Raw genomic sequence first — 19,716 nt, 5'->3', positions numbered from 1 at the left:
GGAACATGACAAAGTATTTCCCAAATACATTTTAACTTCAGAGTATTCTGTGCTACAAGTCTGAGCATTTTTTATCCACGGCTATAAAAGTCTAAATTCCCACTGCATGATTTCATCCTGGTTTATTTCAAAAAATCATTTTAATATGTTTTTTAAACTTATACTTTAAACAGCAAGAAACCAGATTTTAGTTTCTAATAATTTCATTAATGTATCATGTGACCTATTTAAATGCAAGGAATTTGAATATGCAAAACGTACTCTTGTTACTAATCATGTCAATAATACATTAAGAATTTATGTTAGACTTTCTAATACAGTTCTAATAAATTCAGTATTCCTTATTTTTTCGACATTTTTTTGATTTGAAAACAGTACAATTACTTAAACCATTGCCAGGAAAATTCCTTCATTCACTAACAAAGTATGCTTGTTTCTCTTTATAGCTAGTAAGAAAAACAAGAGTTCTATTTTAATAAAAGCCGTTGTTCTATTGTAAAGCTACAAATTTTATTCTTGATTAATTTTTTTTTGAGTGAAATATAAGGAAAACATGAGCTGCTTTCTCCAATTTAGTGCTGTGACATGCTTCTTTCCATGAGTTTCATCTTTTTCTTAAATAGCGCTCATGCTTGAATGTATTCCAGGGAAATTATGACCATTTTCCCATTTTAAATCTCTTTAAATCCTTTTGCTTTTATGTATTCACTGTTGACATTTATAAGAGATCTGAGGTGTTTTGCTAGTCAGTTTTTCCTCTGGCATTTTGCAATGGTTTGTCACTGAAATTGTATCAGACTACTTGAAAACAATGCAAATCTCCATGAGGACCTCTGTCTGGAACATGAGGGTTAATAGGGAAAACAGGTTTAAAAAAAAAAATCACTGGTCGATATAGAGTGTATTTTTTTCTGACTGTTGGGATGAAATGATGTGGAAGCCAAATCTCCCCCAGATTTGACGTAATTCTTCAGGAATATAACTCTGAGGCCAGATAAATCACTATGGCCTGGCACTATTTTGGAGGGTTGATCTTGCTGAAATGTAAAATAAACCACAGAACCACACAAGGGCTCAAATGGTACAATGAAAAGATTTAATGGTGATTTCCTTAACATGAAACAATGGAAGAGACGGGTATTAGATTTATAATACGTCTCACTATTTTCTCTGTCTTATAGGGATTTTTTAAGCGAACAGTCCAAAATAATAAAAGGTACACATGTATAGAAAACCAGAACTGCCAAATTGACAAAACACAGAGAAAACGTTGTCCTTACTGTCGATTTCAAAAATGTCTAAGTGTTGGAATGAAGCTAGAAGGTAAGATTCTTCTAAAGACTACTGCCTGTTTAAAGTCTTCAAGGACATGGACTTTAAAACAGCATTGTACTTATGCCATGGTAACAGTATTTTCCCAGTCCTTTACCACTACAGCCATAAAGTAAGATCTTTTTACGTTTTGTCTGCAGAATAGTGTGTCTCATTTAAACATGGTAACATCTATAAGGAAAAGCATTTAAATATCAAAGTTGTCCCTTCCTTTTAGTTTGGGGAGCAGATCAAAAGTCAGGTTAATTGATAACAAGACTAAAAGGATCCATCTGAGAACAAATAAAATTAATTTGCCAAAATATCCTTAAGTTTTCAAATCAGGATGTCCCGGGAAAAGTTTGATTTCAATCCTTTTTTTTTTTTTTTTTTTTAAATAGGTGTGCTTATCACAATTGTCCCTGTTAATTTCATGATTCTTGAGCCTTGAATTGTGAAAAGGAATTTCTCAGGTAGAATTTCATTTTTTTTTTTTTAACCACAGATTGAACCCAAGGGCACTTAACCACTGAGCCACATCCCAGCCCTTTCTATTTTTTATTTTGAGACAGGGTCTCACTAAGTTGCTGAGGCCAGCCTTGGCCTTCCAAGCTGCTGGGGAGGCCTGCGACACAGCGTCTGGCTAGAATTTCATTTTTTTATAGTGTAGAAATGCACATTTTTTAAAAAGATAATGACTGAATCTGCAAAATAAAATAATTGAGAAGCAAAAACATGAAAAATAATGAGTGATTAAATCAGTTACAATGGTTTGATAAGAACAAGACAACCATTCCCCCAAAGCCACACTAAACCTTGTTGAAAGAGCAAAACCGTTCCATGTTCAGATTGGCAGGCAGTGAAGTTAATATGTGACTGCTGTAAATAATTTGTAGTTCATGGACTGCTATGGTGTGCTACTATTCTCCAGCCTTTGACCCACTGGCTTTCCACAGATTAAATATACTGCAAATAAAGTAATAACAATGTCACTAATGGTGCTAGATTCAAGAGTGCATTTTATTTGATCAATGAGGCATGAGCTATATTTATTTGGAGCTTTCTCCTTACGTGGAACTCATACTTGATAGAAATACTAAAAAACTAATAACAGTCATTCTAAGAAATGTGCCAAATTGCTAACAGATTCCTTCAAATAGAATTAGTCACTTTGGTTGTTATAAGAACTGTTAAGTCAGTACTGCTTTAAAGAAGAAATGGAGAAAGGAAGTAATTGATGCTCATTAATTTTCTTATCACCAATCACTTTATTATTTAACCAAATAACAGAATATTATGGAAAGTGGTTATTATGGTATGTGACTGAGAAGAAAAAAATGTTAAAAAGTCGATGCTGTGATTTCATATGATTTTTTTTCCAACAAAAGAAAGAAGGTTGTATTTCTTTACCTTGAAAATTATGCTTTCTTAATTGTAAATAAGTCATGTGGGGTACATGCTCATACTTCCTTAACAGTGGTCTGAAACAATTGAATATTCAATAAATTATCATCCAGATGAAAAACTCTTTTATGATCTTCTGCAGTATTCTGCATACCTAGAATTCACAATAAATTTTTAATGTGGTACTAATCCTAAGATAAAAAGCTCAAAAACTTCACCTCCAGCAATTTCAGTGTGTCACAAGCTGTCAGAGGTCTCTGGTTTCTGTCTAATTGCCATTGGCCACTATGGGCTTGGAGAGAGCTGCTAACTAACTTATTAGGCATGGCCCCAGATTCCACACACCATTGTGACAGAACAGCCTCTGGACCACTTTTGAAAGGAATTTGCTTTAATTATGTCTGACTCTGCTTAAATTAAAAGCAATAACTGGTGGTTACTGATGTGCACTTATCATGTTGAGGTAAAAATAAACTTCCCAAGAAAAGCATGTACTCAACCCTTTTACAACAAAATAGCCAAAATGGCTGAGAGGGAGGAAGATATCCTAAGGCAAAATATTCACAATTTAATCCAGAAACGGATTTGATTTATTTTTGATTTATTTTTTCTCTGAGAAAACAAAAGGAATTTGGGTTTCCGTAAAGAATCACTGGCATTATAGAAATTAATGCTTCCAGTAGAAAGATTGATGCTTTATCTTAGAAATATGAAATAATCCCCTATGTGTAGCAAAAAAAAAAAAAAAAAAAAAAAAACGATTATTAAAATTTCTTCAGTTCTCAAAAGGGTTACTATGTCTATGTATCCAAGATTTTTAAGTACTGAGCATTGAATCCTGGAGCGCTTTATCACTGAGCTATAACCCTAGCCCTTTTTAATCTTATTTTATTCTATTTTTTATTACTTGGAATTGAAACCTGGGGTGCTTAACCACTGAGCCACATCCCCAACCCTTTTTGTATTTTATTTAGAGACCAGGTCTCACTGAGTTTGCTGAGACTGGTCTCGAACTTGTAATCCTCCTGCCTTAGCCTCCTAAATCAGCAGGATTACAATTGTGTACCACTGTGCCCAGCTTATTGTCAGTCTTTATACCATTGTTCAATGCATTTATAAGTTTTTTTTTTCAATGATAAAAGACACTTAGAGGGTTGTGGCTCAGAGAGGTGGAACACTCGCCTAGCATGTGTGAGGCACTGGGTTCGATCCTTAGCACCACATGAAAATAAAGATATTGTATCCACTTATAATTTAAAAGTAAATATTAAAAAAAGACAGTAAGCAATTCATAAATAAAGAGGACATGGTATTTTTGTTTTTGTTTTTCCTTGGAATTCTTGTGAGCTATTATAATGAAAACAGCCACACAAAACATTTATGGTTCATTTTCAACATTTCTAAGTATGTAGATATCCTGGAGAATGCTAATAATTTTCATCTTATATATACACGCCCCCCACCCCTTTTTTTTTTTGCTCCCCCAACAGCGGTAAGGGCCGATCGAATGCGCGGAGGAAGGAATAAGTTTGGACCAATGTACAAGAGAGACAGGGCCCTGAAGCAACAGAAAAAAGCCCTCATCCGAGCCAATGGACTCAAACTGGAAGCCATGTCTCAGGTGATCCAAGCCATGCCCTCTGACCTGACCATCTCTTCTGCCATTCAGAACATCCATTCTGCCTCCAAAGGCCTACCTCTGAACCATGCTGCCTTGCCTCCTACAGACTATGACAGAAGTCCCTTTGTAACATCCCCCATTAGCATGACAATGCCACCTCATGGCAGCCTGCAAGGTTACCAAGCATATGGCCACTTTCCTAGCCGCGCCATCAAGTCTGAGTACCCAGACCCCTACACCAGCTCACCTGAGTCAATAATGGGCTATTCCTATATGGATAGTTACCAGACAAGCTCCCCGGCAAGCATTCCACACCTGATACTGGAACTTTTGAAGTGTGAGCCTGATGAGCCTCAAGTTCAAGCCAAAATCATGAACTATTTGCAGCAAGAGCAGGCTAATCGAAGCAAGCACGAAAAGCTGAGCACATTTGGGCTGATGTGCAAAATGGCGGATCAAACCCTCTTCTCCATTGTTGAGTGGGCCAGGAGTAGTATCTTCTTCAGAGAACTTAAGGTATGCCCTCTGCTCTCACAACTCAATATCCCTTCCAAGGGAGACCTAACGCTATTCCCAATGAATATATTCTTGGGGCTGAAAGTACTTTTTCCTTTTCTTCTTTGGGTGATTATAACTGTGTTTTAGGACTATTTATTGTAGCTTAACTTTAGGACTATTTATTGCATTGAACAATGGTATAAAGACTGACAATAAGCTGGGCACAGTGGTACACAATTGTAATTATTCTGTGTAGCTCTTAATTGGGGTGAATGACTTTTAACATAAAATATAGGAAACTTAGTTTTTTTCTGTATACCATAATATGTTTATTCCCTCTATCTCAGATAGTTTGTGGCTAAAAAATTTTAATGTTGGCTAAAGATGTTAATGTCAAGTGGTGCCTAGTATGCTGTTTTTTTAAGTTATCCCATTATGAACTATATTATAACGGTGTTATCTTGAAAGTAGCTTTCAAAGGAAAAAATGCCAACATTTAGTTGTGTTTAGAACCTAAAGAATGCAAATGTGATACCACTGGTTATACTACCAAGTAGGTATTTACTACCTGTTTACCTTGACATTAGGTTAGTAAAGCTTTTGTTTTCGGAGCAGATTCCAATAGGATGTTTACTGCCATTAGATGGGGAATGAGCTAATGATGATTGCTAGCCTATGTGTCCCAGGTTTTAGTTCTCAGAATGTATGTCTGCTGCTAATTTTAATGGATTGGTACATTGTAAACATAGTACTTGTTTGCATAAGGATCTATGTTTAACTACGTGATTATTTTATTTCCTGAAACTAAAGACCGAATTAATGTGGCAAAGTCACTTAGAAGTTTGGAGTCTGAATCTGGTGGCTAGGGGTTTCATTTCTGATTTTAAAGAGAACCCTGGATTTGATTTTTCAGTATATTCTACTATGAAATCAACGTCTTCCTTTTGCTGTCGTGAGAGATGTGGCTGCTAAATACCTGTGGCTTCTGATTACCTGAGGCATTGGAAATTTCAAAATCTGAGAGCAGAGAGACAAAGCTGATTTTTTATTTAAAGAGTTACTGTAAAATATGGTCTGTGCAGACAGAAGGACTAGGGGATGTGGAAATTATTTGCAAATAGAAAATAATGTTTTTCATAGAAGTCTTAAAGTACCGTTGTTTGCACATGGAAACAAAAAAGTTATCTGAATAGATCTAATAAAATATCTCTAGCATGCTGTTAAAAGATGCTGGATATTTTCACATCCTTTATTGCTAGACTGAAAGACAGCTGAAGGCGGAGATACCAGGCTACAGAGGGCAAGCAGAAAGCATCCAGTTCTCACCATCTGGCCAGATATTTCTGAGTATGTAGTGTTTGCAGCTGTTCTACGTTCAGCAGAGCATTCTTCATTTAAAAAACAAAAACAATAAAAACAGCTTTCCTGGTGTTCAGGCATTCACCATCACGTCCTTAGAAGAGCAGGTGAGGTGATGAAAATAATTCCAGATACATCTGAAAGATTAGGTGACATAAAAACCGTGAAAGCACAGCCTTTGCAATCAGATGGACTTGATCTGAGTTAATAACCATGTCTTCATGGGCATTGTCTGTCTCTGAGCCTTAGTGTTCTCATCTGTAAAGTTGTGAAAATGGCGTCTATGGAATAGTAGAAAATAATAGACCTTACTTGGAGGAGGGTTTGCAAGGAAAAAAATGAGAATTTATAGGTATAAAGCACCCTAATCCTGGGAGTTTGGCATATACTACCTATTCAGTAAAGTGGTACATTTTAAAAGTTAATTGTTGCATGAAAAGTCGAGTTCTTTGTGTAATATGGGCTTATTCAGGCAAGAAAACAAGCAGGTGTCGTGTCTTAGTATGACAGTGGGAAATAATATTGCCAAGTATTACAGCATCATATAATTGTATCATAATTAACAGTCATCAATCAATATAAATTAAGGAGGGCTGGGACTGTAGCCCAGTGGTAGAGTGCTTGCCTAGTATGAGGTACTGGATTCAATCCTTATCATTACATAAAAATAAACAAATAAAATAAAGGCATTCTGTCTATCTACAACCACAAAATAAATAAATAAAAATTAAAATACATATATGTAAATTAAAGACTAAAATTTGATAAGGACTAAGTTGGGTATAAGATTAATACAAAGTTTGATAAAATAAAATATTTCCTCTTAGAGTTGCGATATTTCCATAATTATTTTGTTTTTAAAGTAAAGACAGTAAAGATAACATTTCACAAATCAATGAGGAAATAAATAAAAATTATTTGCATGTGAAAAAGAAATTTACATAGTGAACATAGCTAGCTGAATTCTATGAAATTCTTTTATATGGCATGAGATTAAATATTTGACTAAAACATAAATGCCTATGGGAGAAGAGGCTCTTAAAGAACTCTCAGGCAATTTTCCTTTATTTTTAAAATGGTGCTGGGGATTGAACCCAGGGCTTGATGTGTCCTAGGCAAGCACTCTACCACTGAGCTACACCTTGCAGCTGATTATCAGTTGTTATTGTTTGTTAGTTTGTTTGTTTTGTTTTTCCTGTACTGGGGATTGAACCTCAGGGTGCTTTATCACTGAGCTACATCCCAAACCTTTTTATTTTTTATTCCCCGCCCACGTTTATATTGGTGCTTCATAGTTGTACATGCTGTTGGCATTTGTCGTTACATATACGTACATACACGCAATACACAACTTTTCATTTTTATTTTGAGATAGGGTCTGACCAAGTTGCTTAGGGCCTCACTAACTTGCTGAAGCTGGCCTCAAACTTGTGATCCTCTTGCCTCAGCCTCCTGAGTGCTTGGGATTACATCATGTATAGCTTATTGCCTGTCCTTATACAGGTGTTCGATGGAGTTATCAGTGTTTCATGGGAACATGTGTTGAAAAAGAAGACTATAATTTTCAGGGATCATTTCGATAGTTTGTTACTAGCAAAGTTTCTCTGATCTGGCTGAGTATTGGAAACCATGAGGAGGAAATGAAACATCCTCTCCTAAGTGTGAAGCTGGCTCTTGGTGTTGCTTTGCCAGGGAGAGAATACTGTCTGAGCAGGGGAAAAAAGCAAAGGGAAAAAAACCCTACAAATATCAGGAGGCATCTACGCGGGGTGGAACTGTCAACAGGGTAGAGACACTATCTTGAACCCACTTTACCATTGCCTTGGCTTATATTGAACAGGAATTATTCCGTTTAACTATTTTGTCAAGAACAAAAAGTAGAATCCAGAGTAATTTGGCAGAGTTGTGAGGTGAATATTCCCATAGGAAGAATTTCTTTTCATTTGTAAATTTACTTTGTCAGTCTTGAGATGCCAGCATCACAAGACATCTCCAATGTTGTCACTTCCACATTTTCTGTGTCCTGCAGTGGGAAATATACTTTACACTGGAACATGGTGTACCAAACTCTCTTACACACACTTAGACACACCCCTAAATCACAATTTTGTTAGATGATACGTGACCTACATGCCATGTACTCCAATATTTTCTAGTTTATTCTGCTTTCGCATAATTTACTTCACTTAAAAAAAAAAAAGGACTTTTCTGGTCATGACCTACTAAATTCATGTCACAGCCCACTAATGAGGCATGACCTGCAATTCAGGAAACATGTCTCTGCTGTGGGCCACCTGTTGGATGGAGCCTACCTGCCACCACTTTTAGCAAGACTCCTTTTCCTCCTGACATGACCTCTAAGACATTCCCGAACTCTGCAGTCCAAGTCCCCACCCTAGCACTTTGCAAAATTGTGGTTTTAAAATATTTTTTAGAAAGATGAAGTTTCTCCTTTAAACATTTTCCTTTTTCTTGTTGACTTCACAACAAGTGGTACATTGAGTGACATACTTCCAGGGCAGATTGCCTATACCTCTACAACCTCAGGATGGAAAGTCATGTATTTGCTCCTGGGAAACAACAAGATAATAAGGCAATTTTGTAAATGCCCTCTTGCTGACTTTCATGGGCCCATGTACACTCCCCCTAACCTTGTCGAAAGGAGAGAGTACACCATTCATTTCTTTACTAGTTAAGGGAACAGAAGGGCCAGAAGAAATTGGTGGGTCTTTTTATTTTTCTGCACATCTACCTACCAGGTGCAAAAAGGGTACTCTGGTTCCCACTTAAAATACTGAAATGAGAAATAGGAAATGAGAGCCCCCAAATTCTCAACTTGGGAAGCAACATGAAGCAGCAATGTAACTAAGGAATAATGAGGCTGGGGGTATAGCTCAGTGGCAGAGCACTTGCCTAGCATATGCAAGGACCTGGGTTCCATCTCTAATAAACACCACACAAATAAATAAATAAATAATGATAATAATATAAAAACAGCGTGCTCATGGAAACTGGAATTTCTGAGCAAGAAGATGGAAGTGGAGAGAGCTGGAGGACATACATTAGGGAGCACTTTGGTTTTTATTTCTCTTTTATATTTCGGTATTGAAGTTTCAACCCAGGGCACTCTACCTCTGAGCCACGTCCCCAGCCCTTTTATTTTTATTTTGAGACAAGGTCTTGCCAATTTACCTAGGTGGGCCTCAAACTTGCCATCCTCCCACCACAGCCTCCTGAGTTGCTTGGATTACAGATGTGTGCCACCAAGCCTGGCACCTGTAAGATACAATTCTGGTCTCCATCCATCCAAAAATAATGGCATGAGAAAGGTGAAAGGAATACTTTTGGTTCCCAAAATAGCAACATGTGCATTGGAAGATTCTCAGTGTCTGATCCGTAGATCATGGGTTTTTCAGAGCTAGAAAAGATGGTGAAAATCCTGTGATCCTAATCTCTTCTTTTTGCATATAAAGAAACCATGACGGGAAGAAAGCGTAACCTGCCCAAGATTCCCCAGCTACCAAAGGGCAGAACTGGGACTGGAAGTTTCAGATTCAAAGGAGCATCCTGTGCCCCTCCTCTGGTGCTCACACGCACCCAGTGGAACCTTTCGACTCCCACTCTGCAGGCCTCCACCAGGAAAACTAAAGCAAATTTAGGTTATCCAAGTCCATCCCTACCACCTAATTACTACTTCACTAACAGGGGGACAGACTTTCCCTGAGCCCAGACAGCCCCCTGGGAGTCAATGAGTCACTTTTGAAAGCCTCGTAATTCTTTCAGGCCATCAGGGTATCTTTCAGCACAATGGGGCCACCAGCTAACACTTCTGGACCTGGAGGGCTTTGCCAGGCATCCTCCAGTGCCTCATCCTCTGCTTAGAGTCTGCTCCGGGGAAGAATCTGGTGCAGCCACAGCAATATGGGCTGGGCTCCACAGATAGAAGTGCCAAATGCTGTTCCGCCCTGTGTTATATACCTGGTGCAAGACACGTTCCATGTGGGTTCCTTGGTGTGCCTGTGAAGGAAAATGGGTAGAAAGAGAACAGGATGGTAAGCAGGTGATAGGTGAGCCATGAACGTCAATTTTCTGAAACAATGTATTAAATGCACCTTCTGAACTTTAAACCAAATCTGTCTCAAAATAGCCTATATATTCTTGACTTTTCCCTCGTTTTTAGAAAAGAATAGCAAATTCCAGACATTTCCACTCTGCTGAATGAGCTGTCCCCGTGTGGGAAAAACACTATCCCCCGTTATTTTGCCCTCACCTGTGACTGGCGAATCTCATAAACACGGAGCAGTGAGGAAATAATTCCCACTTTGTTAAGCAACTAATGAATCTGGAGGATCTATTTGATCTTCTAATGAGACCAGATGTCTTTGGAGAATTGTGGGAATGGATATATAAGAACTTCCCCTCCACGAATGATTCTGATACATGTAGGAATAAAATAAAGGAAAAAAAAAAAAACCAAACTAATCCTGACTGAAACTCATAACTAGCATTTCTGTGGAAAATAGGTTTCAGAGACTCAGGGAATTTGTGTCAAAGGAATTCAGCCATGCCAGAGCCCATTTTTAAGTGTGGTTTTCTCTAAAGCAAGGGAGTAAGGGGAAGGGCAAACCTTCCTTTCTCTCTGGTTCATTATAGAAGCTTTCTGGGCAGAGTTGTATTTATTTAGGTACCAGGAATTGAACCCAGGGATGCTTAACCAGTGAGCCATAAGCCCAGCCCTTTTTATATTTTATTTTGAGACAAGTTCTCACTAAGTTGCTGAGGGTCCCTCTAAATTGCCAAGGCTGGCCTCAAACTCGCAATCTTCCTCCTGAGAGGCTGGGACTGCAGGTGTGTGCCACCATGCTTGACTTATTTTAACATTCTAGATACCTTTTCCCAAGCTACAGTTCACCATTCCCAACATACAGGTCTATGATCTGAGACTTGATTAGATCTGCTTCCATTTTAAGCTATTTTATTTCTTTTTAAAAAATTGGTCCTAGGGATTGAATCTTTCGCCTCTCACGTGCTAGGCAGGTGGTATACCACTGAGCTACATCCTGAGCCTTTTCTATTTTATTTGAGGCAGTAACTCACTAAGTTGCCCAGGTTGACCTTGAACTGGATGATCCTCCTTCCTTAGCTTCCCAAGTACTAGGATGACTGCCTCCCAGTCCTTTTATTTATTTATTTTTTTAAACTTTGAAACAGGGTCTCACTACCTTGCTAAGCTTGGCCTTGCATCGGTGATCACCCTGCCTCCACCTCTAGAGAGGCTGAGATGTTGACCACCATTTCCAGCTCTAACCTTTCTTCCTTTGGTTTCTATGGAAGAGGGAAAGGAGAGGCTGCACCAGCCCTCACAATGTCTCCCGACACTATCTGCCACGTGGCTCTCCATGACCTTTGCTTGCAAATTGGGGTCAGGAACCATTCGTCCAATTCAACCTCAGCATTCCTGCTTACCAGTATGGTTTCCAAAATGATCATCAGCTACCTTACCTAACTTCTGTTTTCACTCTCTGTTCTGTTTGGTTTTTGTGCTGTTGGGGATTGAACCCAGGGCCTCTTCTATGCTAGACAAGCCCTCTACATCCCCAGCATCCTGTTGGAGAAGGATACAATCTGTAAACCATTTATTGCCAGTTGTTCTACTCATTAAAGAGACACTAGAATTAAACACATCTGTGCGTCCTGGGGTTACAAGGAAAAGAGGAAAATGGTTTTTCTTCCACTAGAGGTAGACGTGGACATTTTCTTCTGTCTTTGTGAATTTGGAAAGAACCTTAGAATCAGCAGGTTTGACTTGATGGTCTTTCTTCTCTCTTTGGGTATTAAACAGCTGCTTCTGTAATTTTTTTCCCCCAGAAAGATCTAAAACAGAAGCCTGTATTCTTGCCGATGGTGTTGAGAATTGATATTATTCTAGCCTTGTTTGCTACTGTACTCTTGTCTGTTGCAGACTGAGGAACCCGTTATCTGATCTTTCTTCTGACTCACTGTTCCCTGGGCGAATCAGCTCTTCTCAGTCAATACCTGTTTGTGCTATGGTCAGTTAGCTTCTGGGAGTATAGGTGTGGCCTATACTCAGGTTCACTAGACCACTGAGCCACAGTCCCCCACCCTATTCTGTATTTTATTTAGAGACAGGGTTTCACTGAGTTGCTTATCACCTTGCTGTTGCTGAGGCTGGCTTTGAACTCACCATCCTCCTGTTACAGCCTCCCAAACCACTGGGATAACAGGCATGTGCTACTGTGCCTGGCCCTCTTCTGTTTTTGTCCAAATAGATTTTGTCCAGTGTTATTTATTTTTGGTACTGGGGATTGACCCCAGGGGTACTAGACCAATAAGCTATATCCCAGCCCTTATTATTATTTTTTATTTTGAGGCAAGACCTCACTAAGTTGTTGAGGCTGGCCTCATATTTGTAATCTTCCTGCTCTGGCCTCCCAGGTTGTCCCTGGGAGTCTAGGTGTGGCCACCATGCCCAGCTCTTGCCTGTTTTTTTTTTTAAAGAACTAAATTGTTTTATTCATCAAGTATATATTTCCAAATGGGAGAATCTGTCTATACTGCCTAACTTCCTGAAGCTTAGTTGCAGTACAGCAGAGCATGAGTTATATCTAGGTGAACACATCCTTTGGGATATTTGATGAGAATGGTTCTGCAGAGGATCAGAGATTCACACTGGGTTTGCTTGTTCACGAAACCAATAAGCTTCCTGTTCCTATTAATCTACTTGTTATCTACTAAGAATTATAGGGACAGCATCAGAATAGCCTGCCATGGCTGAGAATTCCAAGATTGACTAGGTGAGCCATTATTAGGTATCTGAATATGAAGAAGAGTGGGAAAATCATCAGCATTTTCCTTGGTATGTTAAAGGACAGATGGTAAGGAAGAGAAGTGCCTTTTTTGTTTGGGGAGGTCCACTGGGGATGGAACGCAAGCGCACTCTACCACTGAGCTACATCCCCAGACATATTCATTTTTTATTTGGAGACAGGGGATCTTGCTAAGTTGCCCAGATTGGCCTTGAACTTGATCCTCCTGCCTCAACCTCCCAAATCACTGGGATTACAGGCATGTGCCACCATGTGCAGTGAGAGGTAGATTTTAGGGGGTGTCATGAAGAGCCTGCCCTGGTGCTGGATGTTTTCAGGCCATATTCTGGTTTGACTCTTAGGAGAGTCTGTGAGGTGAGCATAGTATATGGTCTCCTTTTGGTTAAAGAGTGGGTGTAAAAGGGTTAGACCTGTCATTCTCACATATATGCTCTTTCGAAGGGACTCAACCATCTGTCCCTTCTCTTGTTTCTTAGGGTTGTACAATCCCATAGAGACATCCAGGAAACTGATTGGTAGAAGTTTGCTACCTCAGTTTTCACCTAACCCATCCTTTTAGTCAAGTAATTTGTTGACACCAGTAAAATTGATCAAGGCAATTGGGTCAGTTTGGAGATGTGGGAGGAGGAGGAGAGACAAAGAGACTGAGGTAGGTGAACCCTCAGGCCAGCTCCCCTTAAGGTTTGGCATTAAACTAACAGCTGAGGGTTTAAAGAAAATTCAAGAAAATACTTGGATTTTTCCTGGACTAAAGTTTGAAGATGACAGCACTAATGGGCACCTCTTATGGAGCTAGGAAGCAGGCAATTGTTAGCTATTTCACATCTGACATCTAGCTACACAAGCTGAAGATGCTGGTGCCCTAGGCATGATGATACCCACCTTGCAGATGAAGATACTGAGACCTGAGACATTTACTAACCTGAGCCATGTCACATAGCTAATGTGTGATAATGCTATTATTATAGCAAAAAAAAAAAAATTGTGTGTGGAAATCCTTTGTAAACTGTGAGGTACTTTATACTTGTTACCATGACCAAATTACCCATACTTGTACCAGTAGATCTTAACCGATTACTTTCACTGTAGAGAGCAAGTTTTTGATCAGTTGACTCAAGGGTGTGTAAATTCATTATTATTATTTTTCTAATTAGGGGAGGACCATGTAGGAAACTGAGAATAGAACAATTCAGTAATCCCCATCAGAAGGGAGAGAGGTGTTTGCCATTGTCTATAGCGGCCTACTCCAGAGACTTCAAGCCTTAGTTTATCAAACTGGGCTTTACTTGGGTGGCAAGGAATGAGACCATCAGTATGCAGTAGCAGAGCATCCTCCCAACTCCAGAATACTTGGGGGGGCCTTCCCCAACCCCTTCCATCTTCTATACCCAGCACCATTTCTGACTGAATAATCAGTAGAGTTTTGTCAGTTTGTCCTAGAAGTAGTTACTTGCCTGTTTGCTGAGAATAACTAATGTCCTTGTACACTCTAAATCTTGCCCTTGCCCAGCAGGTCATACAAATTGCTCACAGATCTATGGAAAGCCTGCCAGTGATAGTTCCTCAGTGTTGGACAGGTGGGGTTCCCTGAGTCTGCACCCCTGGGTCCCTGTTTGCATACAGGTATCCACTGTTATACAAAGTCGGGTAATGGGTTAAAAAACAAACAAACAAACAAACAGATTCATGACTCATGTGTGACACCCCCGAACACTGTTGAAGGACTTTGCCCTCTGAACCTGAGGGAAAATAGATCATTTTATTTTCCAGGATAAGTCAAGAATGACTTTGCTCTGACTTATTCTTCTTCGGCTTGGGAAGCAGATCATACAAATCTTTGAGAGTTCAACATCCATTTGCAGAATGGCTGCATGGAAATTGGGCATTTAAACTATTCTTCACATTAAAGACATTAATCCCTAACCCGAGAATACCACCCACAGTCAAGAACAGTGACAGACACCGTGTCCCCTCTTCCAGCATCCTGGTGTTCTCCCGTGCCTGGTACTGAAACCAGTTTTGCTCTCCAACCTGTGCTTGGCTCAGCTCAGGCAGCCAGAGGGATGGGGTCCCTGCCAGCTCCTCGTAGACTTTCTAACCTACACCACACTTTCTAACCTTGCTTTATTTTCTCCACTCTCTTCCTCCTGTCCTTTGCTATCTGCCCAGGCTGCCTTCTCTTTCGTACTCAGCTTGCTTTTTTTCTTTGCTCTTTCCTGGGCCTCAGAGATCCAGACATAAGGTTAATCTTTAGGCATTAGGCTGCAGAGAAGTATGGTCCCAGGGTCCGGGTGGTTGCTGACCCCTGTCCTTGACTGCATCTGCATTTATCCTTCAGGTAGAATGTGCTTGTAGAAAGAGGGCAGCTCAGAAACTCGGTCTGAGAATGCGCAGACAAGGCAAGACAAACAGTTGACCTCTAAGGATGGGTTGTATTGAGCCGGGCTTGGAGGTGCATGACCAATCCCGCAGGAGGATTGCAAATCCAAGGACAGCCTCAGCAGTTTAGTAAAACCCTGTCTCAAAATAAAATTAATTAATTAAAAGGGCTGGGGATGTAGCTCAGTGTGTTCAGCCCCTAAGACCACAAGCAAATAAACAAAAACCCAAGATGGGGTATGTTTAATGATGATGGATAGAATTTCTTTCCAATCCTTCCATGGTGACAGATGACTCTCACACAGTGGCAATTTCCTTTGAGGGTCAGCTTTGATGTGCAAGGGCAAGAGAGAACACTGATGCTTCAGGCTTAGGCAGGTGAGTGTGGATGGGACCCTCGGAACTCCCACACAAGGGAACTTCAAAATTCCCCTCTGGTTTTCAAATAGTTGTGACAGTTTATATGCAAAACAAGGGAGTTCTACTTTAGTCTCTCATCCACATAGTCCCACAAATGGTCATCCTTCCTTTTAACTTCCTCCTGGAAATGTTTTCAAATGCCACATTTCTGACCTACCAGAGCCAATTCTATGAATTCCTCATATAAATTTTGAAGAGAAAAAATAAATAAATAGAAATCTCAGGTGCACAGAGCCTCTGAGCACTACTGCTGTTCATTTCTCTGTGAAAACTCAAAAAGAAAGCCACATTATCTCCAATATTTAAAAACGTCACTGGGATTACACAACATTCAGGATTAACTTTACAACCCAACTTGATCCAACTTCTAATTCTGTGAGAATGCTTTTTCTTCCATGACAGATGGAATCATTGACCAACAGGTCTAAAGTCTATCCGTTATTGTGCAAGGCGGAACGTAACCTCCGACTGGTGCTTCAAAAGCTCTGGTCTCTGCCTTCCACTTGGGAGCAGGGTTGTAACTGGCCTTTCATCACCAGTTCAGAAGTGTGGGTTTTTAAAGTCTCCAGCAAGACCACCTCCTATGAGTTGACTATTGCATTTCTAAACGCCCTGTTTACACAACCATTTACCTAACAGAGCAGGATCATTATTTCATTTAAATTAAAAACATGTTTTATAGGAATGAAGCACTGTAGACACTGGTACATGTTGAATTAATGCACTAAAGACTTTAAGGAGGGCTGGGGTCCTAGCTCAGTGGTAGAGCATTGGCTTAGCATGTGTGAGGCACTGGGTTCAATTCTCAGTACCACATATCAATAAATAAATAAAACAAAGGTCTATTGGCAACTTAAAAAAAAATACTTAAAGGAAACAAACTGCTCAATGGTAAAAGCTGTATTTTTTTTTTTTTTTTTTTGCAGCGCTGGGCATCCAACCCAGAACCTTGCTAAGCAATTGCTCCACCACCGAGTCAAACCCACAGCTCTTTTGTCTTTACTTTAAAGGGACATTCAATAAATAGTCTCAATGATCTGAAAATTCCAGAATGATATTTTAAATGGCTTCTTAATGGTGCTGATTTTTATACAGACTCTTTCCCTTATTTGCTAATCAATCACTACACTTATGCATAGGTTTGGGGTCCTGAATAATTTTCCCTGGCAGATCTGGTGTGTATATATCACAGGGTTTTGACTGCATATCCTGTTTTTAGATCTGTTCTCTGAAACGCTGGCTCAATCTAACGCATGTTCTTTTATTTGCACCCCTATATCTGGTCAATTCTGAAATCTCCACAAATGCTTCTTTATCATACACATCCTATCACAATTGTGCTTTTTTGATCTAAAGTTGTGATGTAGAAGAGGCTTTACTCATTGCCTGATTTAAAAAAAAAAAACTTACTAAATATTACATTTCCCCTTGTAAAATAATGATATAGATTAGGGTTGGTGCAGACATGTTGGCAACAGAATTCTTCAAAAGTTTTCCTTTGGGTGATGAGAAGCTGTTACATTATTTTGACTAGCTAATCAAATGTAATTGGGTAGCTTGAAGTGCCTTAGATTTTCCTTGTACAGTTATCAAAGCGGGAAATGTAACTCGGGGAGCTGATGAAAGGCGTCTCTCACGGTATTCTTTCAATTATAGATCTAACAGAACAAATGAAAGAAGAGCTCTGCCTCTAAAAACTCAGAGGCTTGAAATGCCCCTTAATGTTAACTGCTGTATTAGCTAGTTAACACATTATTATGTACTTTAATTGATTCTTGCTCCAGCTTTGGAGGGAAAAAAAAAAAAATTCTGGATCTGTTTGGCACGTACATGAAGCGAGGGAAGATGCTTGAACACAATAATTTGTCGTTTACATTCGATTCAGATCACATCAGATATCTGCCATGGAAACACAATAGCCCTGGTGCACTGTTGTGAGAAATAACGTGCTTCTACAAAAGCATTCATATTTTGTACTCATAAATGGGGATTAGGGGTTATGCATGTTTTCAAAGGAGTTTTATTTGACTGTTGAGAATGACTTTCATGGTTGAAACAATGAAATGTTGCAATTGGGAAAACAACTTCATTCCTGTAATAGATTTAGGAGAGTCCAGCTGAGTCTGAAATGTGTTTTGAAAAAGATCAAAACTCTCCATGTTGGCATTTCTCTAGGAGGTGGCACTTGTCTTCACAGTGGAATAACACACACTGCCCTTGAAACACTTTGGCCATAAAGGACAAGGTTCCACCTAGGATTAGGCTAGATTTAGGGTTTGATTCAAAGTCTTTCATTCACTTATTCATTCATCAAACACTGATCGAACTCCTACCATGGGTTCATCTCTTTGCTAAATTGCTAAAGACAACAGTAGTCTTCACTGTCAACATGGGACCCCCCTCCCCTTCCTGATTTTGCTGCAGGATCAAAACAAAGGTGAGCTCTGACTCTGAAATCTCAGGCAAGCACTGTAAGAATGGCATAGGCGTGATCCTGTCTAGATTTGCACCAAGATTTAAGATGACATTGGAACTGAAAAATAAAATTTAATTCCCACAGACAACAAACTGATCCCTGAAACTGAAAGAGAGATTAGTCCAGCATGCAGTGAAGCTCTTTGGAGGGCTTTTAACCCAGTGTTGGGGAGGGGGAAGAGGTCAGGGAGGGAGGAAGTTACTCCCCAGAAGAGTCTAGGAAGAGGAGTCTGAGCTGGGAATGAGGTGGGCGGGGCGTGGAGGCAACACTAGCAGACAACCGCAAGTGCAAACCATACAGGTTTTGTGCAGTGCTTCCTGCGACCTTGGTGTGATCCCCATGAGGGAGGGTTGAGTGGGGGGAAAGAGCAAGAGGTAAAGCTGGGTGATGATGAGGGGCACTTACATGAATTTGTTGTAGTTAAAGGGAAGCCCCCAGAGAAACTTAGGTAGAGAACCCAGTACCATTGTAACTACTGGAAATATACCTGCAATATAATTTCTTTTTTTTTTTTTTGAGAGAGTGAGAGAGTGAGAGAGGAGAGAGAGAGAGAGAGAGAGAGAGAGAGAGAGAGAGAGAGAGAATTTTTTAATATTTATTTTTTAGTTCTCTGCAGACACAACATCTTTGTTGGTATGTGGTGCTGAGGATCGAACCCGGGCCGCATGCATGCCAGGCGAGCGCGCTACCGCTTGAACCACATCCCCAGCCCACCTGCAATATAATTTCACAGATTTTTGGGGGGCTATACCTGCAATATAATTTCACAGATTTTTGGGGGGCGAGGGCATGGATTGAACCTGGGGCGCTTAACCACTGTGCCACATCCCCAGCTCTTTTATTTTTAATTTTGTGACAAGATCTCACTACATTATTTAGGGCCTCACTAAGTTGCTGATGCTGGCTTTGAACTTACCGTCTTCCTTCCTCAGCTTCCTGAGCCACTGAGATTACAGGTGTGTGCCACTGTGCCCAGCCAGTTGGTATCTCTTATAGGCTGTTATTATTATTATTATTATTTTAGTTGTAGATGGACACAATACCTTTATTTTTTTGTGTGTGTGGTGCTGAGGATCGAACCCAGTGCCTCCTATGTGCTAGGCAAGCGCTCTGCCACTAGCCCCAGCCCCAGCCCTAGGCTGTTGTTTTATTTTTTCCAAAAGGACTTTTTTTCCCTTTAGGTAAATTTTGCTATTGGTGACATATACGTAATTGAGGTCTTGGTCCTTTGTTTCATATTTAATTTAAACAAATTTGATGTGTTAAAATTTCTTTTTGTAACATCATCCTTTTTGACTAGTACATCTTTTTTTTTTTTAACTTCAAGCTGATTTAAAGCTGTTTATTTCATAGTCATTGATTTATAGGCACCAAATCAACCTTCTAGTGTAGGTGTACAC

The 19,716-nt window shown here is 39.7% G+C and overlaps 1 protein-coding gene and 1 pseudogene across 1 annotated transcript in view; both read left to right on the top strand.

Moving 5' to 3' along the window:
* Positions 1-19,716, top strand: part of Nr5a2 (nuclear receptor subfamily 5 group A member 2) — a 117,777-nt gene that overhangs the window by 4,513 nt on the left and 93,548 nt on the right. Inside the window, exons 3-4 of the mRNA XM_026401495.2 lie at positions 1,182-1,323; positions 4,206-4,852. Of these exons, the coding sequence (XP_026257280.2) occupies positions 1,182-1,323; positions 4,206-4,852 (789 nt within the window). The remainder of the gene's footprint in view (positions 1-1,181; positions 1,324-4,205; positions 4,853-19,716) is intronic.
* LOC113191683 (small nucleolar RNA U3) lies at positions 7,745-7,908 on the top strand (annotated as a pseudogene).

This window comes from Urocitellus parryii, chromosome 9 (assembly GCF_045843805.1).
Source record: "Urocitellus parryii isolate mUroPar1 chromosome 9, mUroPar1.hap1, whole genome shotgun sequence".
Classification (NCBI taxonomy): domain Eukaryota; kingdom Metazoa; phylum Chordata; class Mammalia; order Rodentia; family Sciuridae; genus Urocitellus; species Urocitellus parryii.
This window is presented reverse-complemented; position numbering and strand designations above follow the sequence as displayed.